General features: G+C 40.8%; 2 protein-coding genes across 15 annotated transcripts in view; one reads left to right on the forward strand and one right to left on the reverse strand.

Moving 5' to 3' along the window:
* On the forward strand, nucleotides 1-18285 carry herc3 (HECT and RLD domain containing E3 ubiquitin protein ligase 3). Of its 14 annotated transcripts, none has more exons than XR_003050514.1 (28): nucleotides 449-582; nucleotides 1666-1977; nucleotides 2409-2568; nucleotides 2859-2935; nucleotides 3300-3521; nucleotides 3759-3850; nucleotides 4065-4195; nucleotides 4289-4440; nucleotides 4704-4777; nucleotides 5034-5158; nucleotides 5248-5307; nucleotides 6774-6885; nucleotides 7061-7250; nucleotides 7815-7978; nucleotides 8094-8207; nucleotides 8320-8337; nucleotides 8722-8820; nucleotides 8914-9084; nucleotides 9169-9312; nucleotides 10389-10555; nucleotides 11274-11340; nucleotides 11699-11781; nucleotides 12979-13162; nucleotides 13286-13388; nucleotides 13817-14088; nucleotides 14727-14895; nucleotides 15031-16479; nucleotides 16930-18285. XR_003050514.1 is itself a non-coding variant. In XM_025058224.1 (26 exons), the coding sequence occupies exons 2-26, from the start codon at nucleotides 1755-1757 to the stop codon at nucleotides 14023-14025; spliced, it is 3066 nt and encodes a 1021-aa protein (XP_024913992.1). In that variant the 5' UTR covers nucleotides 449-582; nucleotides 1666-1754; the 3' UTR covers nucleotides 14026-14625. The 14 variants fall into 14 exon arrangements, 4 of the variants coding, with proteins under 4 accessions (XP_024913990.1, XP_024913992.1, XP_024913989.1 ...); XR_003050513.1 differs by having other exon boundaries at nucleotides 14795-14895; XR_003050516.1 differs by having other exon boundaries at nucleotides 14795-14895; nucleotides 15312-16479.
* Nucleotides 15860-26109, reverse strand: part of fam13a (family with sequence similarity 13 member A) — a 19168-nt gene continuing 8918 nt past the window's right edge. Inside the window, exons 4-13 of the mRNA XM_017035204.2 lie at nucleotides 23675-23852; nucleotides 19860-20076; nucleotides 19626-19773; nucleotides 19459-19540; nucleotides 19162-19367; nucleotides 18964-19047; nucleotides 18757-18852; nucleotides 16920-17110; nucleotides 16494-16595; nucleotides 15860-16406 (exon numbers count right to left, since the gene is read on the reverse strand). Coding sequence (XP_016890693.1) covers nucleotides 16283-16406; nucleotides 16494-16595; nucleotides 16920-17110; nucleotides 18757-18852; nucleotides 18964-19047; nucleotides 19162-19367; nucleotides 19459-19540; nucleotides 19626-19773; nucleotides 19860-20076; nucleotides 23675-23852 — 1428 coding nt within the window. The 3' untranslated portion in view covers nucleotides 15860-16282. The remainder of the gene's footprint in view (nucleotides 16407-16493; nucleotides 16596-16919; nucleotides 17111-18756; nucleotides 18853-18963; nucleotides 19048-19161; nucleotides 19368-19458; nucleotides 19541-19625; nucleotides 19774-19859; nucleotides 20077-23674; nucleotides 23853-26109) is intronic.

A 26109-nucleotide genomic window follows, 5' to 3' on the forward strand; every position in this document is an offset into this window, starting at 1 on the left:
CCATGGTTTCTTTTTTTCAAAGGTAATTTTGTAATTTCCATTGTCAGGGCATAAAATCGAGATTATAAGTGAAACTGTAACTCTGTAACTGAAACTGCACTCTTTTAACAATTTCTAGTGTAAATTCCACTCAGTTATCATTTGGTCATGTCCTCATCCACAGCTATGTGGATTAAGTGCTTAAGTGTTTTTCATTAAAATTAAATTAGTTACACTTGCATACAAATGTAACACAATAGCAAAGTATTACAAGTATCATGTATCAAATCACTTTTTTAAAATATGAGTTGCTTTACTTGCACCAATTGTTCCATAAATTATTTCGTATGACTGTGAAAAACAGAAACTCCAGAAACACGTTCAGTATGTTTTTTTGTGTTCCTGGGGCACTGAAATGTGCAAGTTTAGGTTTATTGTGCCTCTTCCTCTTCAGTCATGCGTGGTATAGTTCCGTGAGTACAGACCAATCGAAACCTTTGACGTAGAGTGACGTAACTGGAGAAGCTGTACTACTTCCGCGTTTGCTTTCTCAGCTGAACCTTGAAACCAGCAGACTCCCAAATTAACAATGCACCCACCCAGGTAACACCCAAGTCCGTTGTTTCGATTAAATCACGAAAACGTATGATACACCTTCAACTATTCTTTTCATTACCTACACATCAGTTTAATGCGGGTTTCAGTTTTAAGACTGGTCGCCAGCTTTGCTATCGCTTGCTAAGCTGTGGGGTTGGAGTTTTGGCGGTCGTTACTCCACCACGGATCCGTGAGTTAGCTTGTTTATCCAGATACTATTGTTGAAAGTATTGGGTTTCGACTGGCTTTAGCTCTAGTTACTAGCACGCCAATGAGTCGTTTATTTTGGTAGACTGATTCCGAGGAACCCAAAAAGAATTGCGGGGATTGAATCTCTCATGCATAGTTTCTTCAGTTTCGACTACAGTGTTCTTTAACAGTGGTTTCATTAGGATATTAACATCGCTGACAAAATACAAGATCATAACAACGACAACATATTTTAAGGCCTGTGGGGAAAAACACGTCCTTGCTTATCGTAGTAGAAGAACGGTAGAGTCATTTAGAGTGGCCTGAATGGACAGGCTGAGAAATAAGCAAATCAGATAAATGGTTGAGATTGAGCATTTTGGAAATATTGATTAAACAGACAGGATTGAGATTGTTTGTTTAGGCCTGTGTATGGGAGCAGTAGTGAGTACAATGGTCGGATGTTATTTGATACAGAGCTGTTAGGCAGGAAGGGGGTAAACAAACAAAAAAGACCACAAAGAAGATTCATAGATGTATTAAAGAAAAACATTGGTATAGCTGGTGTAGCTGTAGAGGAAAGCAAAGGATAGAGTGGGATGGAGATGATGTGGAAGATCAGAAGAGAAAATAACTGGTTTATCTGAGATTCTATTTACTTGTTCTGATGTTGTAGTACGTACTGCCTTTAGAATATTCTATATCTTAATGTTTTACAGTGGCATAGCTTGGATCTGAACTACATGGAATTAGACAGACAGGGTTTATTTAAACAGACAAATAACCACACCCAGTTGAATATGTCTTCACTTTATTTGTTTAAACATCACAGCAGTGCAGTGTTTAAACTCTCAGGGTTGATGTGTACCATTGTGATTTACCCCTATTTCTTATTTCCAGGGATGGAATTTACATGAAGAGGAAAAAGCAGTGGTGGTCTCCAGTCTAAAACTTGCCTTCCTCACCCAACTGTCCATCACACTGCCAACATGCTGTGTTGGGGTAATGCAAAAGATGGACAGTTGGGTATTGGTCCGGACAACAACCCTGTCTTTGAGCCGAGGAGCTGTCATGTGTTCAGTGGAAGGGGATTGAAAGAAATTGCTTGTGGAGGACAACACTCACTGTTCCTGTTGCATGATGGGAGTGTGTACACGTGTGGTTCTAACAGCTGTGGACAGCTGGGCCACAACAAACCAGGGATTCACCCGGGTAGGTTTACAGTCTGAGCAACATGACACTACGATCACTACTGTTTTCATGTTTCACAGCAGTGCTTCTGTTAGGTTTTAGAAGATTAGAAGTGAGAGATTAACTCTCATTTCAGTCGTCAGACATATTAGTGTCATAATGAGAATTGTAGTGAGCAACCATTCTTATGAATTTTGTGACTCACGCAGTGTTATGTTTGTGCTGGTATCATGTTGGTGGAAGGTTGTTCTGTGTATTACTTTATGACAGCATGTGAACTGAGTTGTGGAACAACCACATTTGTTAAAAACTTAAAAGTGAGAGAAGCACACCTTAAATTCCTTCGTACCCACACTCCATGCACTTGTCTGTACTTGTAAATGTCAACAAAGACGAAGGGCAAAAAGTCTTAAATATTGTTAAAGCCTAACTAGATCCCTCTCTTTGCACAGGACTGGTTGGAGCACTGGACACACAGAAAATAACAATGGTGTCAAGTGGCCGAGGTCATTCCGTGGCAGTAAATGAAGGCGGTCAAATCTTTGCCTGGGGGGCAGGTGAAGGCGGTCAACTCGGGCTAGGGTCGACAGAGGTTGCAGTTCGAATCCCAAGGTTGCTTTTTTGTGCAATGTACCAGAATGTTTTAGTCAGAAATATCAGATATATGTAATATAATATATGGGGTAGATTTATTGTTAAAGTCCCATGCACTCAAATAAACATGTTTATGAGCAAATTTGTATTGTAAATATAGTTGTACAAATGTTATTTTTATTCTCCACAAAAGGTTTTGCAGTGAACATTGAAGAGTGTAGCATTTTCTGCCTTTGTTGTCATCATTTTATAATGCAAAAATAATTTTATAATGTAATTTTTTTTTTAATTTTTCCCCGTTTGCCCAGGTTGGTTAAAAGACTGTGTGATCATCGCATCTCCCAGGTGAAGTGTGGAAACCAGCACTGCATCGCACTTTCCAGAGGTCTGACATTCATCTTTTATTTACACAATTTTCACACAATGACAAACAGATTTTTAAATGAATGTTTCATCAAATAGGCACACACACCATATGGTGTGGATGGAGAAGTATGGTAGAGAGATGGATGCTTTTAGTGTTAAGTTAATATGACATGGCTGCCTTTGACTGTTGTTCACTTAATAGTAACATGATCAGATCGCATGGATGGTGAACTCACCATTTAGTTTGTCAGATTTCATTTAGTGGATTTCTACGTGTCTGAGAGAAAAACCTACCTAGCTGCACACCTTACAAATGTTATAGTCAAACCCAGGGACACTTGTTGGTGTGGCACAGTTCTGCAGTTTGTCTCTGTTCCTCGCAGATGGTCAGTTGTTCACCTGGGGCCTGAACACCAGTGGTCAGCTGGGCCTGGGGAAAGGAGAGCCGAGCAAACTTTTCCCTCAGCCCCTGAAGTCTCTGGCAGGAATCCCCTTGGCGCAAATCACTGCTGGTGGGGACCACAGCTTTGCCCTCTCCCTGTCTGGAGCAGTGTTTGGTTGGGGCAAGAACAGAGCGGGGCAACTGGGTCTCAATGATAAACAAGGTAATCAATGAAGCTAGAAAAGTGACAAAGGTTAAAGTTTTTATCACAGAAGTGAAATACATTTTTAACACCATTTAATTATGTGAGTATAAGTAGTTTATATTATTTGGCAAAACATTACTATTTGTTACTGTCCATTTCAGTTTGGGTCTTGCGTCTCTTGTCATTGAGAGTCAGTGTTCAAAAAGTAAAACAATGTGGACTTACTTGTTTTTTGTTGTTTTTTTTTATCATCAGATCGTGCCGTTCCATGTCTCGTCAAATTTTTGAGATCTCAAAAGGTTGTTTACATCAGCTGTGGAGATGAACATACTGCAGCACTAACAAAGGTACATGACGTCAACCTTCTGACTACTGCATGTGCTGCATCCATCCAATGACACCTCTATATATATTTAGGTACAAATATACAATAACAATATATATGTATACTGTATGTGCATATATATACAGTATATATGCAGTCTATGGTGTCAACTAACTTACTTTAGGTTGAGACAAAATTTGTCTAAATCTGCAATAAAGACTTTTCTTATGTGACAGGACGGTGGTTTGTTTACATTTGGAGACGGATCGTGGGGTCAACTCGGTCACGGCTCCACCAATAATGAACTTTTACCCAGACGAGTGCTGGAGCTCATGGGCACTGAGGTGTCTCAGATCACCTGTGGCAGGTAGAGTCCATATTACGAATGACGGATTGAATGAATGGATTTGTTCTGAACATGAATTAATAAAATATATTTTCTCAATCTTTTGCACGTCAGGTACCACACATTGGCATATGTGCCTTCTTCGGGTGTGGTCTACGCCTTTGGCTGTAACAACTACGGTCAGCTCGGCACAGGAATATTCAGGGAAGCTATAAGCCCCTTCCCTGTGAAGACCAAATTACTGACCATTAGTTTCAACAGATCTGGTGAGTGCAGGCTGTACATGTTCAAACCTGGAAATGACTTTTCTGAAGAATTCTGTAAAATTTACAAAATGTAAACAAAGGTGTTATGTAGATTTCCAGTTTTTATCATTTATTTAAAAAAGCATTAAGGATTAATTTAAGAAAGAATGATAATGATGGTGAGAAAGCACTTTAATATTAGTGCGAATGAAACCAGATTTACTGTATTTCTATATTCCTGTTCATATGTGTGTTAATGATGTCTACCTTTTTTTCTTCAATAGAATTGAAACATTTCCTTGTGACCCGAATCATCTGTGGAGGAGACCACAGCTTCTTACTTTACTCTAATGAACAGGTATGTGTTTATGGTTAGTTTCAAGTTCAGTGTTTATGTTTAAAACTTCAGTTGCTATAATCCGACACAAGGTGGCGACATGTCATCGGTTTAATAACACCAAGAGGTTATAGCAACCTGCTGCAGATATTATTATGTAGAGTCATTTACAGCAGATATATTTAAATTTCAGATTTTTCTTCTTTATTTTATACAATTAATATCAACTCAATGTCTACTGAGTCATACTTTTGTGTCTTTTACCTCCCGTGTGCAGAGCTCAGCTCCTCCAGAAGACTTCAGAGAGATGAATATCTGTAGAAGTCTGTCTCCCATCAACAATGAAAGGTTAAACTCATGGAGGTTAAAACTGATGTACAACGCAGATTCCAGCATCACAAAGTAAGACACAAACATATGGTTTTACTTGTAGTTTAATTGTTGAATGTGATCACACTAATTTTATTTTATTTATTTTTTCTTATACTCAGTGACATCATAATTCAGCTTTCCTCCACGGCCTGCTGGAACGGCAGCTTCCTGGACCAAAGGTAATTATCTTTCACTTAATGACTGTTGCTTTGGCGTTTCAAAAGAGTAAATTATCTACTAGAATGAGGAACAAAGCGGAGGTTGTGATGTTTACCAACATTCACAGGTTGTGACAGTAAGTCTCCACTACATACGTGACCTCTGATGACATTTCTACAGATACCTACTCCTTTATTTTCACCGTGTGTTCTGCCAAAAACAGAACAGCATGTGAACTGTCTTTGTAGCTGGTCCAAGCAGGTGTGATCAATAGTACGATTTACTGGCAGCCAGTTTTTTCCTTAATTTTTTTCTGCACAGACAAAAGGGCTCATTGTATTTTGAAGTGATGAAAGTGAAGTGATGAAAATGTGCTTTTACATCTTATACTGTTTATTGTGTTATTTTATTATTATTATTATTGTTGTTTCAAATGCAGTTGCTCTACATAACCACCAGGGGGCCTTTCAACCCAACACCGAAATAAGATAAAAATAGATGAGCCTTATGTAACTTTAACATACCACATGGGTCAATGCACAGACAAATTTAAGCAAAGACTCCACGGGAACTTATTCAGCGGCGACATAACAGGCTCAAAGTGCTTTCATCGCCACATAAACTGTTCTCACACTGTGTGTCCTCTTATCTAACAAAACATGCTGATGGTCAGGGCTGCGAATGATTATACTGTCGCTGCTGCTGCTGCCGCCGCCGTCTGTGTGGTTGGTCACTCCTAATTTTCTGACCCTCAGTCATTGTGTCAACTTCAAACCCCTCAGCAGATACTTATCATGTTCTAGGATAAAGCGTGAAGAACATGAGGGTGGAAAATAAACATCCAGCTTCAACTAAAGAACTTAAAGTACAATAGACTGTGGAAAAGAAACTGCAGAATGTTTGACCTGTGAGTTGGAAGGTTAAAAAACGTATATATTTACATATATATATATATATATATATATATTTACTATTGCACTTAGTAAATGGAAATAATTCCAAAAATGTTATTTCCTAAAGTTTTCACTCTGTAGGAGCTCTGACAGTCTCCCAAGATGTTGTGGTTAATTGTCATTCATTTTCTAAATAAGGGGGGGGGTCAACATGTCCATCTTTGTCCATCTGTGTTCTTTTGTGCTCAACACGTATCCTCCATGATATCATACTTTATGTAATGTGTTGGTGTCATACCTTAATAAATAGTCACTGCCCTAAAGCTCAGGGCTTTTCGACGTCTCCCGGCGCTGACGGCACTGAGTGAAATACCCTCCAGCTGTGTGTCCGACAGAAACTAACAGTTGCTCATGTTCTGTGAAAAAGTAGCCCATGGACGGCTCTACGTTGAGCAACAATATGGGGATGAAGCAGATTGGTGTTTGATCCAAGGCAGTATAGAAGTCTGTGCTTTGTCCTATTTTCATCCTGTTACTGGCCGCTGAAAAAGCACAGATGGTCCACAGATAATCATGTTTGTTTGTTGCCATAGTGATGACATCCACTTCAAAACCAACCCAAAGATCCCAGGTATTGATCTCAACTCTGTCAGACTGCTGTTTGAGACACTCAGCAAACCTGCCTTCTCTGATCTTCTGGAGCAGGTACTGCTCGACACTCACCTACCTGTTGTATACGTATATATAGATATGTCAGTATGTATTTATATATATTATGTCACCAAGTCTTTATGTGTATTTTCATTCTTTAATACACCTATATTTATAGTTTTATGTTTGATTATTTGGTTTCAAACATGATGTCCATACATTTCTTTAGGCTACGAAGAGTTTCGAGAGTCTGCTGATCCCGCAGTTGTCACACTCTCCTCCGGACGTGGAGGCCATGAGGATCTACCTCATCTTGTCCGAGTGTCCGGCTCTGCACGAGTCCAAGAACTACATCCGCCTCACCATCCCTTTGGCCATGGCCATTCTGCGCCTGGACACCAACCCCAGCAAAGTCTTAGGTATCACACATAGGATTTCAAACACGAGAACATAACACTGAGAAAGTTCAGGTCATGTCAACAATGATGTTTTTTTTCTTAGACTTTTGTGCCAAAATAAAATCCCTTTGTAGTTTGTAAAAACAACAGCTATAAGTCTGGTGTCAGATTTTACAGATTAAGTTAGTTTAATTTACTTTTATTGCACATGTCTGGATTTATTTTAGTTTTAAACAAGCCGGACAATAATTCCTCTGACTACATCACTGCCCTGTTGCAGCTCCACACCTTACGCTGTGGTAAAAGGTCAGCAGGTCACATTCTGTTATTGTTGCAGGTTAGTTAGAGCTGTGGCTCCGAGGCGATGAAATGCGTTGCCACGGGAGCAGGTTAGTTAGAGCTGTAGCTCCGAGGCGATGAAATGCGTTGCCACAACATCCAGTCAGTTGTTGCTTTAAAAAAAAACAGCTAAAAATATTTTTATTTGAAGTTCAAACAAATTCATTCATTCATAAATCACCTGTTAAATGTGTTCTGTTAATAAACATGTCGTTTAAATAAATCTTCTCTTCTCTTCAATCCCAGACAACTGGTGGTGTTTTGTGGACAGCAGTGTGTTCACCAGGATGGTGGACATGTACAAGAGCATCGTGGTGTTTATGCTGACCGGAGGAAAGACGATCCTCGTACCAGTGTTTTATGAGAACTATTTACTTGCCGCTCTCAGGCTTCTGGAAAAACTCCACAAGGTACTGACAGAGGTCACCTGACCCCGGGACTTTGTTTTACTGTCTCCTAATGACCTTTGTTGTGTTTCCTGTGGTAACATTACATCATTGACACAGTTTTTATTTTGTCCTGCAGGTTAACATAAAGGCTCACCATGTGGAGTACAACTGCTTTTATATCCCAGACGTCACCAGCCTGGTGGACATCCAGGAAGACTACCTCAAATGGTTTCTGCGTAAAGCTGAAACTGTGAGTCCAACTGCTATTGTCCAACAAATGCACCGGGACATTTTACTCCAGTCGATTACATTTTCACAAAGACGCCATTAAAACATGATTTTTCTTTCTTCTGCTTTTTCAGAAAACGGAATCATCTCAGGTACTGGAATTTAAACCTGATCACAAAACACAACAAAAATCATAAAACACAAACCAATTTTTATCGTCACTATGTTTCGATGTTAACGTTGACGCTTCTAACAGAATGCAAAGTATTACTGAGAAATTTTCCCCCAATTCCCAAACATACAGTATTAAATATGTAGTATCTCTGTGTTCACTCTGCTCAGTATTCTGCACCATATTCGTTTGTTTTGCAAAAAGTACATTCACGCCGGCCAAAAAAAAAAGAATGTTTGTTTTGCAAAAATGCAAAAAGTACATTCACGACAGACAAAAAAAAGACATTTAGTTTTGAATTTTTGACATTTAGTTTTGACTTTTTGAGAGACAGTTTTCACAGTCCACCTCATTCTGCCTGCAGAGTGACTCTCCCTCAGTGAACCTATGTGCCTACCCGTTCATACTGAACGCCAAAGCCAAGACAACCATGCTGCAAACGGATGCTGAACTGCAAATGCAGGTATCTGCCGCTGTGGATGATGAAGACCAGGTGACTGGTGTTGAACTGATTAACATGACTTGTAACCCTCCTCTGCGTGTAACTGTTGCCCAGATGGCGGTGAGTGGTGCAAACCTACACAACGTCTTCATGCTGCTCACACTGGAGGCCCACCTGGCCAGGAACCCGTACCTGGTGCTGCACGTGCGCAGGAACCATTTAGTGAGTGACACGCTGCGTGAGCTGACCTCGTACTCTGATGTGGACCTGAAGAAACCGCTGAAGGTGAGACGTGTGGAGACGGACGGTCCATCGTGATTGAACCTCATCTGTGTTCTTAACCGTCTTCTTGTTCCGTCCTTCCTCCAGGTGATCTTCGATGAAGAGGAGGCTGTAGATGCAGGTGGGGTGACCAAAGAGTTCTTCCTCCTGCTGTTAAAGGAGCTGATGGATCCGGTCTATGGGATGTTCACTCATTATAAAGAGTCCAACCTTCTGTGGTTTTCAGACAAGGTCCGTCTCTATTTAAGTCTATTTAAGTCTTATTTTCTGCTGATTTATCACTTTTATATGTATGTTTGGATTTTGTGCTAAATGAACTCTGACATACCTAAAATATTCACTTCATATCTACTGTCATACATGTGAACATAACATAATCAGTTCCCTGGAGATTCCATTAGAATAGGCAATTAGCCAAAATATATAAAATAGTGTTGTATGTACAGTATATTTATCTAAATCTAAATATATAACTCCTTCAGACTGAGACATTTAACTTCAGCCAATCCTGCAGGAACAGCCACTGTTTCTGTCACAAACACATAGTTACTAAATGCCAGTGAACGCAGTGTGGTTTATTAAACACTGACCCTCATGGGGGAAGATTCAGTGAGTCATGAACATCATCATTTACCTCGAAACCGTTTCCTGTTGTTCATGTAACTGACCTACTTCACGTCCCCACTGTGTCACATTATCATTTTGTTAATTTCAACTGCAGTAGCAGTCCGGAAATAACTAAAAGTTTTGAAAAACAAGAAGTAGCTAAAAGTAGCTAATTGTGCGTTTTAGACTAGCTACTGCAGCTACTACCTAAAAGTAGCTAACTGTGAGTTTTAGACTAGCTACTGCAGCTACTACAGCTAATCGTGAGTATTAGAATAGGTGACACTGAGTTTTAAAGTCCAAAAAAGCAGCTTAAAAAGTCACCAAAAAGATTATAAATAAACTGCAGGTCACGTAAAATTAAAAAAGGTAAATTAAAGGTTGCTGAAAATCTGTCAGAATAGTTGACAGGCAGGCAGAATTTACTGAATGTTGGTGGAAATTATCACAAAAGGTTGGAAAAAAAAAATCTAGTCACCCCAAAAAAAAAGATTGAAAAAAAAAAATCTAGTCACCCCAAAAAAGCTAAAAGTTAGTAAAAAAAATGCTAAAAAATCTTAAATGTCACAAACATGCTGCAAAAAATAAACAATGTCACTTTAATAGCTAAAAGCTATTTAAAAAATAGTGAGTTCTAGCTCACAGTGATAGCTTTGATTTATATATTATTGTCTCAAAGCCTTTTCCATCTGTGTCTGCAGTGTTTTGTGGAGCAGGACTGGTTCCACCTGATTGGCATCATTTGTGGTCTGGCCATTTACAACTCCACGGTGGTCGACCTCCACTTCCCTCTGGCTCTTTACAAGAAGCTGCTCAATGTGTCACCGATGCTGGGCGACTTTAAGGAGCTCTCCCCCACCGAGGCCAGGTAACTGGGTCTTCATACGTCAAGGCCAGCTCACAGAGAGATTTTAAATCTCTGCTCTTTATTATTTAATCCTCTTGTCTAAGAATTCTAACAATGCTTCATTGTTGTTCTCCTTCATATGCACTGTTTTTTTTAAATTATCTTCCTCTGGGAAATGTCTTGTATCTGAACTGTACTCAGACTGGTGGATGTTTATATGAAAACATTGTGATGCCATTAGATACAGTTTAACACATCCCCCAAAACAAGGCATTATTAAAATATCAGTACAACAAATACTGAGCTTATTGTGACTGTTGTGGGCGACTGAGTCACTACAAGACGCAGACAAGACTCAGTGGAGGAATAATACAACTGTCTCCACTGTATTTGTAAATGCTAGAAACTGACCTTGGCCTAGAAACGCTAGTTGTATAATAAAAAAATTCAGAAAAATTCAGAATCCAGAGTCAGTTAGAGCATGACACTGAGAAAATGAAACTCTATTCACGTAGACTTGGTGAAGCATCTTCCACCTGATCCAGGAGAAGAAGCTCTACACAAAGACACCTGTATAAAAATTGAAGATTTTTTTTTAAAAACCTATTCTTCCGCTTACAAAAATAACATCACTTAATTTAGTTTTTTTACAACTTATTCCAAATGAAACATCAAAATGACAAGTTTTTAGTAGTTCTTTCTTTATTTTCCTTCTAATTTTCTTCTTCTCCTCCTGTAGGAGCCTGCAGCAGCTTCTCGACTTTGAGGGAGACGACGTGGAGGAGACGTTTTTTCTCAACTTTGCTGTGAGCATTAGTTTGTTTTCTGCAACTATAACGAAGGGCAACTCTTTTTGGTGTAACTCGTTCTTTGATGACTAGTAAAACAGTAATAAAAAAATTAAAAAAAAACTTTATAGTGGCTTTCAATAAAATCATATTTTCTATAAAGTTTTTGTTTTAAGTAAAAAAAAGTATCTGAGTTTTGTTGCTGAATTGTTGAAACAATGGAACTAATGATAGTTTATCAAAACTTTTATTTAAAGATTTTTTTATCTCCAGTGTCAGTCAGTTACTGTCGACCAGTAACTTAATCCCAGAATGTCAGCTGACTTTTTTGGTGAATTATAAATGATCTAAAGTCTTCTTTATTCTTTTATTTCAGATCACCAGGGAGAATTATGGTATGACAGAAGTGAAGGAGCTGATTCCTGGAGGAGAAGAGATAAGTGTGGACAAAGACAACAGGTGAGTCAGCGTCCCAGTTCATCAGCTCCAAAATTCAATTTTCCTTTCTACTGTTCGCTTAAAAAAAAAAAGAAACATTTTTAATCACTAAGATCGTTGTGTTCTGTTCCATCTGGCCGCTCGTGTCTTGTTGTTCCATCTGAAGGTCACACTCTTCATTACAAACCTAAAACCGAGGCAACACTCATCTGTGTTTTCTTCTCCTCCGTCACTGCCTTGCTTCCTGAGGCCGTCCTTGCTCCTGTAGACTGATAACAGTGTTGTGCAGAGGATTTGTTGTGTGTAGACCGCGGTGTCGCCACGTCTGGCTGCTGGTGCCGAACAGATGGCGAACGTGGCCGCGACTCGTGCTGTTCCTGTAAAAACTCCTCTGTACTCGCATATACAACTGTTGTAGACACAACCTCCAGTGATGTGGGCTCCTGCTGTGTGGGGCCCTGCTGTCTGCACTCATGTTTTAGGGTTCTGTTACTTCACTGTGTGTTCTGTGAAGCTGGACCGTGTGGTTTTAATAAGACGTGTACGAGATTTGTGGATTTAATCAGACGAATAATCGGAGAATTAAATCTTAAAAAACACCTTTAATGTCAGCTTTTTCCTAAAGTTTTTTAAAGAAGTAATTCTGAATCCTTAAAATCTTTTAAAACATCAGGGATCAAATGACAATTGAGCTCCATTCATTTTAGTCTGTGTAAAACAAATTATTAACCATAGTTTATTAAGACTTTAAAATTTAAAAAATTAGTTTGTGAAGTGCAATAATTTCAAAAGTTTACTATTTAACAATCTCAAAGTCCAGTATGTGTTTGTAGGAACTTTAACTTACAATTACATTGAATAATTAATTATCATTATTAATCAACAGCTACCCTGTTATTAAACAGAATATTCATTTAACCCGGACAAAAATGAAGTAACTTTCTCTGTTGGGATTAATAATTCCACACTACAATTTTTTTTTTTTAGATTTTAAAAAGTTTCTGCTCCTTCACAAATGTTGGACATTGGAACTGTATCTATAATCTTTGGCTAAAATGATAAATGTGTGGAAGATTACTTTACGAATGATGGTAAATATTTATATAAATATAAAGATGATGTTTTCAGTGCTGTAAAATTGCGCAGGTTATTTTTTCGTAATAGCAAATACAGCTGATGATTGTCGTCTTTTTTAAATGTGATCCTGTGTTTTCTCAGGCAGGACTTTGTGGACGCCTACCTGAGCTACGTGTTCTCCGACTCGGTGAGTGAACAGTATTCCGCCTTCTCCTCCGGTTTCCTGAAAGTGTGCGGCGGTGACGTCCTGTCGCTGTTCCAGCCTTCAGAGCTGATGGCCATGGTGGTGGGCAACACCAACTACAACTGGGAGGAGATGGAGAAGGTCGGTCACATCTGTTAATTAATCCTTTTTTATTTTTTTTCATGTGATGTTGGTATTTGAACTTGTTGGAGTCGTTAATTCACATTTTTTTCACTCTTTTTTTTTTTTATATATATTTTTTAGAATGCTGTCTACAAAGGTGAATACACAGCCACTCATCCAACAGTCAGATTGTTCTGGGAGGTTTTCCATGAGTTTCCTCTGGAGAAGAAGAAACAGTTTCTGTGTAAGTGCCTCGGTCTGGACTCGAACCTCGAACCATTTAGTCAGAATCAAAATGTGTTCTGTTTGAACTTCTTTCAAACAATTGTGCAGGAAATTTTAGGAAAGAGTTCCTGATTTTTAGTTTTTTAATGAACACTAATAGAAGAGGAGAAAATAGAGTCGTCAACTAAATCCAAATATTTGCGGTAATTCCTGCATTATTTTTTTGTTCCTCCATAAACAAAACCTGTGGATACAACCACTGGAGTTTTTTGTTTTGCTAAAATGCAAATATGATTTAGGAAAGTTACCAAAATAGAATAATTCCCTGTTGTACAAACCTGTGAATAGATCAGAGTAAAACATTATAGTCGTTGGACGGCTGTCATCTTTTTCCCAAAACATTGCAGATCAATGCATTTCCTCTTCGTGTCTGTCCCGTGTTCCCAGTGTTCCTGACGGGCAGCGACCGCATCCCCATCCACGGCATGGAGAGCCTGCGAATCATCATCCAGTCCACCACGGTGGGTGAACATTACCTGCCCGTGGCCCACACCTGCTACAACCTGCTGGACATGCCCCGCTACCAGAGCAAAGAGATCCTGCGCCATCGACTGACTCAGGCTGTGGAGCAGTACGAGGGCTTCAGCCTGGTCTGAGGACGGAGAGGTTCACACCTTAACAGCAATACACACCACACATATCAGTGGACACAAGCAGAGGTTTGAGTCTCTTACCTTGAATCAGCTGACAGGCGTTCGAAGCAGCTTGAATCTAAAGGTCTATTGATGTAAATGCAGAAGTATTTTCAGTTTGCACCGATGATGTCGACGTTTCGCAACCACGTCGCGACCGTTTTGTAGGAACAAAGAATTTGTTCTCAGTATTTAATATAATATTATTAACGAGGAAGGTTTGGACGGTGAATCAGAGGTCAAAGGTCGAAGCAGGTTGAGAAACTCTGACGTCTGTTGTCTGTCTTAATTTACTCTGTAAATATGTGTACAGTAAATTATACTTATTAAATATATTTTTCATTTTTTAAAGATTCAAGTAATTACTTTGAGATAAATCTCCTTTAGTTTAATTTATTACAATAAAACTATTATTTTTTGACAGACTAAATATGTATTTGTATATATACGCTATACATAAGTGCGTGCGTGCGTGCGAGCGAGCATGTGAGTGTAATTAGCACTTTGAATGTGGCTTGAGCTCAGTTTGTGAACCTGCAATAAACAGTGATGCCTTTTACAGCAGACAGTTCCATGTCCACACTAGAATGAATGACTTTCTGAGGTTTGTCGTTTCAAATAATTGCATTATTGTAGTAATACTGTTTTAATGTGTTCATTTTTAGAACCCACAACCACCTGTTGTTCCACATTCCTGTCAAACATTTCTTTTCTGTTCCAACATGTGTTGAAGTCCACATCCGTCCACATCCGTCCACATCCGTCCACATCCATCACCCCTGTCTCTCCAGTTTCCTGGGTCGGACTACAGGAGGAAACTGAACGTAGTAACTAGTAAGACATTTTTAATCCGATTAATCACAGGGTGGGTGACGATTAATCACGAGTAATCATGATTAACACCTAGTTTAATCACTTCTTAATCTTCAATCACCTTTTAACTGGTTAAAAGTTTGTTTGTTTTTTAAGCTAAACACGATTATAGTAACGACACAAAAAAAACTCCACAGCCCAGGGGTGAGTAAAAATATTATTTCATTTATCATATATACAAAATACAAATGCAATTTATGTACTAAAATGTACACGCTCAAAACTGAATAAGCTTTGCCAGTGTTTAAATTCAGTAAAAATGAAATTCACACTGATAATCATCCATTTTGGAGAAAGACAAGGGGGGAAGGGGAGGGGTGGGGGGATGAGTCCTCGCTCACAGAAATGTAAACATACACGGTGATCCGTATTTACAGAAGAAGAAAGGAAACTCCGGAAACGACAGTGAAGAAACACGGGCTGCTGGGAGAACAGTCACAGCGACCACGGCTCCGTCATCCAGAGCGTGAAGGACGTCAGGTCTGATCAGTGTGAGCACAAACACACCAGTGATTCCACCACAGATAAAATAGCTTATTTGACTTGAAAAGAGCAGAAACAGCTAAAATAAAATCATCATCATATTTACAGACGTATTCTAAGTTCGGTACCAGGACTTTCGTCCAACAACAGAAACACTGAGTGGTTTTGGTTCGTAGTGTTTTTGTGTTTGTGGTTTTAAATTTTTTTAAAAATCATTTAGTTTAGTGAGTAAATACTCATTATTTTTTTCAAACTTCTCATGAAGCAACAAACCCAACAATATCGTCACGATACAAAGTGTACAAATTCAAAAATAAAGACGTAGGATTAAGGAAATACTGTCCAACTGATCAAAGTTGTACCAACAGTAACGTCTCGTTTAGAAAAATACACAGAACCTCCATCATCAATCTATTTAAAAAATAGCAACAGCAAAGTATTGTGAATTATTTTGACTGCTATTTAATTCTTTTCTTTAAGACTTCTACAGTAAAGGCTACGTAAGTCAGAACTCTTCATGAAGACGCTCGGAAAGAGGGAAATAAATTATAGCACGAAAGAGTCGGGTCCGATCCGGGCTCGCTCCTCCTCCTGGCTGTCCTCGGTTCAGTTCCACCTCTGGTTGAGAGAAATGACACAGATGACTTGTGAAGTGTTGACTCAGTCGCGAGTGGTCGACTCTTCAGGCGTAAAAGAAAGAAAGAAAAGAAAAAAAAAGAAAAATGGCTGTGTTTGATGCGTCATTTTCCGAGTCGGTGGCATGAGCAGCACAGATGGCGACGGTCAGATTCTCTCTCTCTCACTCACTCCAGCTGGCCGAGATATTCATGAGTGAAAATACGACAACAGTCTGTCTTGAGTATCCTCAAATGAATTTGGTGGAGTCTCTTTTGCTGATGAGGACCTCCAGGAGCCGCAGCTTTGCTTTAATGTGCTTGTATTCGTTGTACTCCGCTGCTAACGGGGATCGATCTTCCTTCTGCACGTTTCTATGGCAACGAGATGTGGGCATAAGACAACATTTGTAAAAGAAAAAGGAGACTGTTGCGCTGTCATTCTCAGGTGATTTCCTTTACCTTCCATTTTGTCTGAAAAACTGGTCCTCAAACTCCTTCAGGTTTTTGCGGATTCTCTTCTTCTCCTCTCTGGCCTCCTGGAGTTGAATCAAAAGTTCCTGCCTGTGAGAGAAGGAACAAAATCACCATCATGATCAATAACAGCAGATGTATAATGAATAACCAATACATATAGATGTATATGTATATACGTATATGTACATATATGTATATATGTATGTATATGTACATATATATGTATACATATATACAAATGTATATGTATATATACATATACGTATATGTATATATGTACTGTATATGTACATATATACATAAATGTATATATGTTTTTGTTCAAATACTATTTTTGATGATGTGATTTCTAGGTGACCGTTCGTCCACAGACAGTGTCTTAATGTCCCCTTCTTTTGTCTGCTGACTTACATGGGAGCAGAGTGGAGGTTGGACAGCCTCATGTCTGTCGTGTGCTTGGATGGCGAGAGCTCGTCCACCGGGGAAATGAAACCGTCCTCGTCCAAGTGGTCCAGGAAGCCCAGCATGCTGAGGTCGGGGCGCACGGTGACCGTGAACTGTGTCTTTGAGTCTGCGTCGTCCTCAGAGCCGTCCTCCTCCTCCTGCAGGAGGACAATAGAAGGGTTAGTGATGAGACGAGTGCAGGTTCTGGACCAGTCCTCCGGGCTTTAATGCTTCAGTGCATCAGGGTCGAGCAGTGTTAGTCATCATCATCATCATCATCAGTAGTAGTTTAAATCATTACAGTACAGCAGCAAAAGTCACGTCATTGGTCCTGGACAGGGTTCTGGTCAGTACTCATTAGTACATAAATATTTGGATTTGATGAGTAGAGTGGTATGCAGTCCACTCAAAAATATTTAAAAAAAACAACCTGCAGTAATTTGGAACAGCCAGAAATATGGTTAAAAACACTGGGGGTCGTGATTCAGTCCTGCTGCACCTGTTATTAAAGCTATCACATCTGGAAAAAATCATCACAGTTCACTGCACCATGGGTCTTGTTTTTGAAGCTTTGACCTTCAGTTGGAGTCCAAACAGGTGGACCAGGTTAATTTATACTTAACTTGAATATATGTATACATGAAATTATATGAATTAAAACCAATTGAATTAAATATTTTTGTTTTTTTAGCACTAGTCCAGAAGTCTTTTTTATTTGTAATTGCAGCTGTACCATAATTACTGTAGCCAAAGGTGAAAAAAAAAAAACAAGACCCACGTTGATCAAACACCTACTTCTACATTCATTATTCAAACCTGCTACTGATTCAACGTCTCTACAGATGCTAGTGGCGAGAAACAGGTAGACACTCAATCAACGCTCAAGCAGCACTCAGGTTCATTAGAGGGAAATTGTAACAAAATGCCGGACAGTTTGATAAAGAGCAGGAGGCTGGCAGCTGGTCGTCAAAGCAACCGCAGCTCTTCACCTTTATATCATCGAAGAAGAGCGAGGTTTCACCCTCGATAATGGGCTGCAGGAGGGGCCCGCGGCGCTTGCTGGAGGGAGAGCCCTGTGGTGATGTTCGACAAGGAGGCGTTAAACCACGCTCTGGTGTTCACACAACTTTTCTCTAAGCACCGTCCTAGCATCATCGAGGTCCAACAGCAAGTTTCAATAACTAACCTGCTGCATTTGTACGTTCAAATGACAGTTACCGTAATTACCCTAAAAGAAAATCTGTCTAACTACTGTATTCTACTGTAGTTGGTAAACTACAGTAACAGGAAAAACACAGGTAAATTATAAAAATTAGTAATGTTTAACATATATTAATAATGTAAAAATACTGAATCATTACCTCAAATGTACAGAATAACCTGTGGTGGTGGCACTAGAATATTCTTTACATTATCTGACATAAGTTTATGCATGAAAATACACATATTTAAAAATGTAGCTCTTGTGCACTGCTGATATTATTTCACATCACAACTTCTACTTATTTTCCATTTTTCTGTAATCCTTCCTGACCTCTGGCTTTTCACTGATGTCATCCCCTAATGTGAACTATCTGTGCCACCTCTGAGCTTTTCTCATGAACAGATGATCCAGCACACACTAAATCTGGGCCCAGAGATTTAAGTAGACGCACAGCACATCTGTGAGGCCTGAGCCCGACCGGTTCCCACAGCGGGCGGCACAGGCCGCTATGAGCTGGGATTAAAACGTCTGCAGTGGCTTGGACAGAGGTATGACAGAGCAGCTGCTGGAAGGTCGAGAGAGAGAGAGAGAGACACTTACAATGACTGGGATGGTGGAGGCTCGGCACAGGATCTGCTTGACCAGGCGATATCTGTCGTACAGGGGCTTCATGATTTGTCTCTCATTTTTGGTGACCTGAAGTTTAAAAAAACAAACTGTAACATGTGATTGGACACATGCCTTTCACAGGACTACCTGTGTGTGGTATTACAGATCAATGTACTCTCAGTACTGATTGTAACTCACCGGTCGTCCGTGAATGCTCTCGTAGTACAGCAGCCCCTTCTGCAGGGCGACCTTCTCTGCTCCAATCTGCTCCCGCGTCATGTCCTGTCACAGAAGAGCGGGAGATTTCTCCTTTGATTAAACTGATTAAACAGTTACAACCACAGACTGTGTATAAGCATCAGGCCAGATGGGTTAAAAAAACAAAACAGTTTTTACCTTAATGTCCTCCGGGCGATTCACCTCCTCCCTCTTCTCTTGCAGCTTTTTCAGAATGGACTCCAGCGTGGCCTCCACCGACGGCTTCGGCACTTTCTCCTGCTGTGGTTTCTTGTCCAGCTGAGAGCCGAAGCTTTTGGGCAAAGTGTTGCTGCGCTGACGGGTCAGCGGAGGCAGGTCTTCCTCAGACTTCATCAGCTTGTGTTCTGTGTCAGGTAATGAAACGTGCATGAGTTTTATGAAATAACCTGGAACTGAACTATTATCACTCGCTCATTTTAAATCCCATGTTCTCACCTTTTAACTCTTTGCGGAGTCTGGCCAGTTCGTTAACCCACCTCAGCACCTCTGGGTTTGCAGCTTTGTCACTGTGCGAAGGCTGTGGGGGGGACGACATCAAACCGTTAAAAATGAAGCGTGAACGTAGACAGCTGTAAGAATCAACGACGGCTGTTATTTCTCACCCTGTATTTTCGCTCCTCTTCAAACCTTTCCTCAAACCTGTGGATCTTTTTCTTCAGGACGTGAATCCTCTTCGTGAGCTGAGGCGACGTCAGCTCCTTCTCCTCCTTCTCGTCGTCGTAGGAGCCCAGAGATGAACTTCGCCTGCGGCTGGAGACGGGGAGTAACGACGTTACAGTTACCTCAGGGTCAACCTTCACTCACTCTACACATGGAACCAGGACCAGACTGCGTACCTGATGAAGGAGTGAGCGTTTGGTGGCGAGGGCGGCACCTCGGTGTCGTCCAGGTACTGCTGGGACTGACCGTAGGCGTAGAAGCGCGGAGACACCATGGGGTCGCTGTCCTCCTCCAGCAGCTGACTGATGAGTCGCCCACCGACGTGAGGAGACAGTCGAGCTTCCTCGCGGTCCATGCTCTCCCTCTGCATCAATGAGTAAGCTGGGACGGGCTCTGAATAACACACACATACACACACACACACATTCAGTCTTCCATTTTTAAATACCAGACTCTGTATATGGAGCTAAAGTGCAGAAAAAGATCATTCTGCACACATTGATGATGTCACAGTTCTGGTGAGAAGCTGTTTAAATAAGACGTGAAATACAGCACAGGGCAGTGTCATGTTGTTGGCTATGCTAGTAGCAAAAGCTAAACATATCACATCTCTCTCTCTCTCTAAACCCTAAACAATTCAAGATCCAAATTTATTTGTGTTTTTTTTTCATCTATTATAGCACCCATTTACCATTTTAAATTGAACCTTTTGAACCCTGTTTTTTTCAAGTAAACAATTCAAGATCCAAATTTGTTTTTTTTTTTTACTTTTAGGTCCAAAGAAATAGTAATAGTAGTTACACAAAGAATTGTCCAAATACTTCTCTAAAGTCTTAACCAGTTTTGACAGGACATCATGTGGTAGTAAATATCTCTAAATGTGTTGAAGACATGGACATGGAAGCTTCCACTGAGGATCAACTGTCACAGATGTTCTGTTAAAACATGGCTCCTCTCCCGCTCTCTAGAGTTTACTCCCCTGGTTACAGTCTCACCTCTGGCAACAATTAGCCGGGTGTAAGTAGCCACGCAGATACCCCTGGCAATGCCCCAGCTATTAATAAAACTCTCTGTGGGATAATGTCAGCACTCGGAGCATGTTGAGAGGAGCAGTGACCAGTTTTTGATTTAGTTTCCCCTCTACATGGTCGGAGCTCACGTTGTTAACCTGAACGTGCAAATCCACGAAGCTCAGCAGGTGAAATAAGTAGGTCTGGAAAAGTGGAGAGCTGTGATATCAGGTGTGAGTGGGAAAATACTGTAGGACGCTCACATTTTGGAGACGAGAGGAGGAAGTCACACACACACAAAGACACACACTCAGGGAAACCAACCGCCAGTAAAAACACTCGCGGTGTCAGAGAGTAGCCGTGAAAACACGCACGCCCAGGCTCACACAGCACATGCATGTTTTCCTTAGCCGCCCTTAGCTGGAGAGTACGGGAAGCAGCGCGGCTCAGGTTCCAGTTGTGATTCCCTGAGGTGATCGTGCACTGTTTAGGTACGTGCAGTTTATCATGCGGTAGCTCTGTGACTTTGTTAAGCTCCCTCACAACAGCAGGTGACACCCTTAATCTTCCAGACTGTTGCTTTGAAATACAGTGTATTCTCCTGTTCAGACTGGACAGTTAATAAACACTGGAGCTTTGTGGCTTTGGAAATGAATCCTTTAAATCAGCTGCCTGGGATTAACTGGACCAATGAAACGGAGAACGAGACACTTTCTCTAAAGGTTGTTCTCTCTCTCTCTGTATGTGTGTGTGTGTGTGTCTAACAAGCACAGACGCAGTGTTTAAAACCACTCAAGCGTGTGTTGCCATGCAGAGGAAAAGGTCAGTCAGACAGACGTTCCTTCTTTCTTAATTTCTCTCCTCTTACTTTACTACCTTTCTTCCTTCCTTCCTTCGTCCTTTCCTGATTTCTTCGCATTTTGCTGCTTTTATTTTAGTTTTTCCCTCTTTCTGGCTTTACTTCCTTTTATCCTTTTATAGATAGAACTTTATTATAATCAGTTCTATTTCTCTTGCTTCCCTTTTTCTCCCTTTCCTAAACCTTCCTTCCTTCCTTCCTTCCTTCCTCTATGTCAGTGTTCAAAAACATTACTTACCCTCAGAATGACTTGGATTGAAAATGCATTTAAAATCAAGGGATGGTGAATTAGAAAATGCAGAATCTGGAGGTAGAGAAAAAAAAAACCAAAGAGACAAATAGAGAAAATGAGGAAAAAAAACTAAATCAACTATTGGACATTAAAACATCAGGACAAACATTTTTCATGATCACTATGACCCATGTTAGGAAAATCCAAACTGGCTCCACTGCCCTGGTTGTAGCCTGTGGCCACTTCAGTGGACACCAGCCCTTCATCTGTCTTGAATTTTGCTAACAACGTGTAAAAACAAATAAAAATCTTGTTCCTTCTACAGAAAGGCCTCCTGCTCGTGAGGAGTTACTGTACATGTGAAGGAGCTGTCACAGTGACACTGACTCCCTGAGGCGCTGCTGCTGCTGCTGCTGCTGCTGCTGCCGCCAAGGACACAGTGATGTATTGAGGACAGAGTGAACCAGAAGGAGGTCAAAGAGGAGTCAAAGACGGAGGATACATTGTCTTCTTGTAACGGTTTACAATTTCAAAAACACCCACGTCATTTTTCTTTCACACATTGTTAATGAAAATGACATCTAATTAGAGAGACACGTTGTCCTGGTGCGGCTGCTCCACAACACAACACCAACCACACCTCTGTGCACCAGCCTTCACCGTTTAAATGAAATATTTCAGCAGCTTATGTAACTTCCAGCAGTGACTCACAGACCTCACGTTTTTATTTCTACATTTAGCCACTAGAGAGCTCCACACATGCCTGCTACTGCTCCACATATGAGGCTGGTGAACTTGGAAAACATATCTGCCACATCAAACAGGAAACATGCATGTGGGTGGGAGTAAAGAGCAGAGAGAGAGAAAAAAAAAATCTGGCTTCTGCTACAACATGCACTTTAACTGTTATTGCACAAGAGTTTTAGCAGAATGTTTGGCTTTCACTGCTCCATGGAGACATTTCCACCCACTTCCTCTATGTGGAAATGTCACAATAAAAACACTTCAGCCAGAAGATTGCAAAAAAAAAAAAAAAAAAATGCCAGCACAGCAAAAAGAGAAATGTTTTGCTTTAAACTTCGGGAAAAAATGCAACGCTTTTACATCTAATACAGATGAATGAATGCATGAATTGAAAGGTGCATGTTTTGTTATTTGTTATTTGCATTTCTATTACACTGTGTGCAGAAAAACAAGGGCAGCAAATGAAAATGTCAACAATCAATCGGTGTGTGGAAAATACAGCACTAACCATGTGATACCAGGTGACACCGTTTAGTTATTTAAATGTAAAGTCTGTCTTAAGGTCCCAGTGTCCCCCTAGCGGCTGTTTACGCACATCCCCTGAGTCAAGCACCACTTCTTTATTTTGTCATTGTTCAAACAGGAGCCTAAGACGACCATTCACTGTCAACTGCTGTAGGAGCAGCAGAGGGAGTCACACAGAAGGAGGAGGAGGAAGAGGAGCAGAAGGTGCGGAGCTGTTTACCACAGACCATGTGCAGAGCTGGGTGGAGGACAGCTCTGCTGGACACGTGTGTGTGTGTGGTTGACGGCGATGAAAATACTGAAAACCCCGTATGTACAGTAATACTACTTCAACTGAGAACTACCTGTAGTGCAGTAGCCAGGATCGCAATGCGAACTTTGCAATACTTCACTGCGGTATTTCACACATGCATTCCGTTCATTGTTTACACTGCACGTAGTTAGGGATTAACTGGTTGCACGTTAATACAGTATGTATGTACAAGTTGTACTTTAAAAATCGGTTTAAGTATTGCTTATGTTTACTGTTTATTTTACCACCACACTATTCACTGCCCCGTGTTGAGGTGTATTAATGATTATTATTATTATTATTATTAAATAATCATCTTCCTCACTCACCTCCCCAGTTGTCCTCCTCCTCCTCCGTCAGCGCTGTCAGGTCCAGTCTAGGAACATCTTCACAGCTCGTCTTCTCACAGTCTGGATCCCGGACTTCTCCTCCTCCTCCTCCTCCGCCTCCACTGTCTCTCCCCGTGTCACAGGGAACAGGCGACTCCTGGATCTTCATCCCTAACGTCTGCACAACCATCACAAGGACAGAGTGTGAGTAAAAAGAACGCAGCTCTCGGTAATGATGACCAGCCCGTGACCACACTCTTTAAGTTAAGACGCACTCCCTCAGCCCGGGCCCTGCCCTTGCCAGAGGGGGCGGGGCGCCGCACGTGATTGGCTGCCTCGACTGACAAAAACATCCGCCCATCTGCCTGTGTCTCGTTAGTCCCGCCTCTGCCCCGCCTTCCCTCTGCCCCTCCCCCCCGCCCCCCATCCTTCCTTCCTTCTTCATACAGTAGTCTGCTATGTTTTTGACTGACGGTACATGAGCTCCCCGCCCTGCCGTCGTGCTGAACTTGACTTGTTTGTTCGGCAGCGGAGAGCAGAAGGTAGGCAGGGTGGGAGGAAGGGAGGAAGTGGGGGAGGAAAAGAACAAAAAACGCAGACGGATTGTGCGCCTTTACACGTAGACTGACTGGGTAAAATCTCTCTTCCCCCCCCAACGGCCACAACGTACACATTGTTCCAACCACAGCGTCCGCCAGTGAAGCACACTGTGTTTGGTAAAGTCTTAAGTTTGAAACTGGAAGTAGAATCCATTATTCACGTGGGAAAGTGTACTTTAAACATGCTAAAGCATAAATGTCGTACCAGAAGCATTGTAACACGCTGGAAAATCAAAACTGTTGAGGGATTGTTACGGTAAATGTTGTCCGCTACCTGTTATTGAATTTAATATCAGCTGCAAAATAATTTATTATAAAAAAACTGCTTGCGGCTACGTTTCAGTTTGAAATACCGTAATATTAATAGAACATTCTTTAAAACGGAACATTTAGCAAAACTAGTTCATAGATACATAGGAAATGTGAAAAACTGTGTAGAAAAATATAGTAAACAGTGTCACTTAATAATACACACCAATATTAATAACTATAGATAAAAATAATAATAATGACTGAGCTGAAACATGACATAATTTAACTAACAATTTCAAGTTTTTATTGTTTGAAATTCTTGCCCGTCGACCTGCTGCTGATCAAAGCTGTGTGACTGACTCCATTTTGGTACAGTGTTAATAGTTTGGCAGAAAAACACCCCACACACCACGATCACGTCTTTACAGCGTGTCCACGGCTCACTTAGCCCTGAGCCCCTGGGGTTCCATTTCCTGTCTGGGCGTGGGACCAGGCTATTTTTAGGAAAGAACAGATCAAGATGCCCGTCTACCAGAACTCCCAAACACCACAGAGCACTTACAGGAAGACGTGCTTTAATGTGGCTGATTTGATTGGTGTTGGAGTTAAACTGCTGCTGCTGTTGTTGTTGTTGTTGTTGTTGGGAGGCAGTTTAACTGTGTTTTCTTGCACTGAAGTAAACAAAAAAAAAAAAGGAGACGGGAATCGCAAAGGGTAGAAGGCGTGCAAAATGTCAACAACTAATTGTGGAAAATTCCTCTTAAGTAGCACCAGTTTATATCATCAAGAACATCCGGCACCAGCTCACTGTGTCAACAATCATTAGCCCCTTACTACTAATACTACTACATACTCACACATACTCACAATCCTTCACACAATAATATGATGGAATAACACATGGAGTGACATCATTCCTCAGACACAGTGAAAACACTGGTCGACTGGAGGTAAAAACACTGTTTTAAATGTAATTCTCACAGCTTCAGTTTTCATTTAAGTGAAATATTTAACAACAACAACATGTGTGAGTGTGAGGGAAACTGATCCAGAATCAGATTCATCTAATTGCCACCTTATTTCATACAGAGAGTGTCAGAGTCATGATCAGGTGACCAGACTGCAGTCATCACACTGATGACTTTTCAAACGATGATAGGTAAACAAAGGGCCGCTCATCTGTTGTTAATGTTTTTTTTTTTTTTAAATGTTAATGAGTCAATCAAAGTGATTAATCGATTAACATTCTATCCTATTGATTGCTGGCCTTAGATCGTTCATCGTTCATCCTGCCTGTTCATCAGAGGCTTTTAATGTGTTCTTCACTGGCGACTGATGCAGTAAAAAGGTTTCTGTCAGATATCAGTGGAGAAAACGATGTGTCATGATGTTAGGATTCTGTGTGTGTGTGTGTGTGTGTGGGGGGGGGGGGGGAGGGGAGCAGTCTCATGCATTCACACACACACACACCCTGGACATCAGCTGCTGACTATAATCAAACATTACATCATCATAAGAGCTCCAGCTGTTACCCCCCCCCCCCCCCCCCCGCCCGTCGTTTGTTTGGTTGTGGGGGTTGGGATG

The sequence above is a fragment of the Cynoglossus semilaevis genome, chromosome 9, assembly GCF_000523025.1.
Source record: "Cynoglossus semilaevis isolate Cse_v1.0 chromosome 9, Cse_v1.0, whole genome shotgun sequence".
In the NCBI taxonomy this organism is placed as follows: domain Eukaryota; kingdom Metazoa; phylum Chordata; class Actinopteri; order Pleuronectiformes; family Cynoglossidae; genus Cynoglossus; species Cynoglossus semilaevis.

What these genes read in the sequence shown, in the direction of transcription:
- herc3 (XM_025058222.1), top strand. Translation starts at nt 1,755, where the DNA reads ATGCTGTGTTGGGGTAATGCAAAAGATGGACAGTTGGGTATTGGTCCG. An exon ending in ATACTGCAGCACTAACAAAG is followed by an intron (nt 3,851 to 4,064) that starts GTACATGACGTC and finishes CTTATGTGACAG; the next exon opens with GACGGTGGTTTGTTTACATT. An exon ending in CGTTTTTTCTCAACTTTGCT is followed by an intron (nt 11,341 to 11,698) that starts GTGAGCATTAGT and finishes CTTTTATTTCAG; the next exon opens with ATCACCAGGGAGAATTATGG.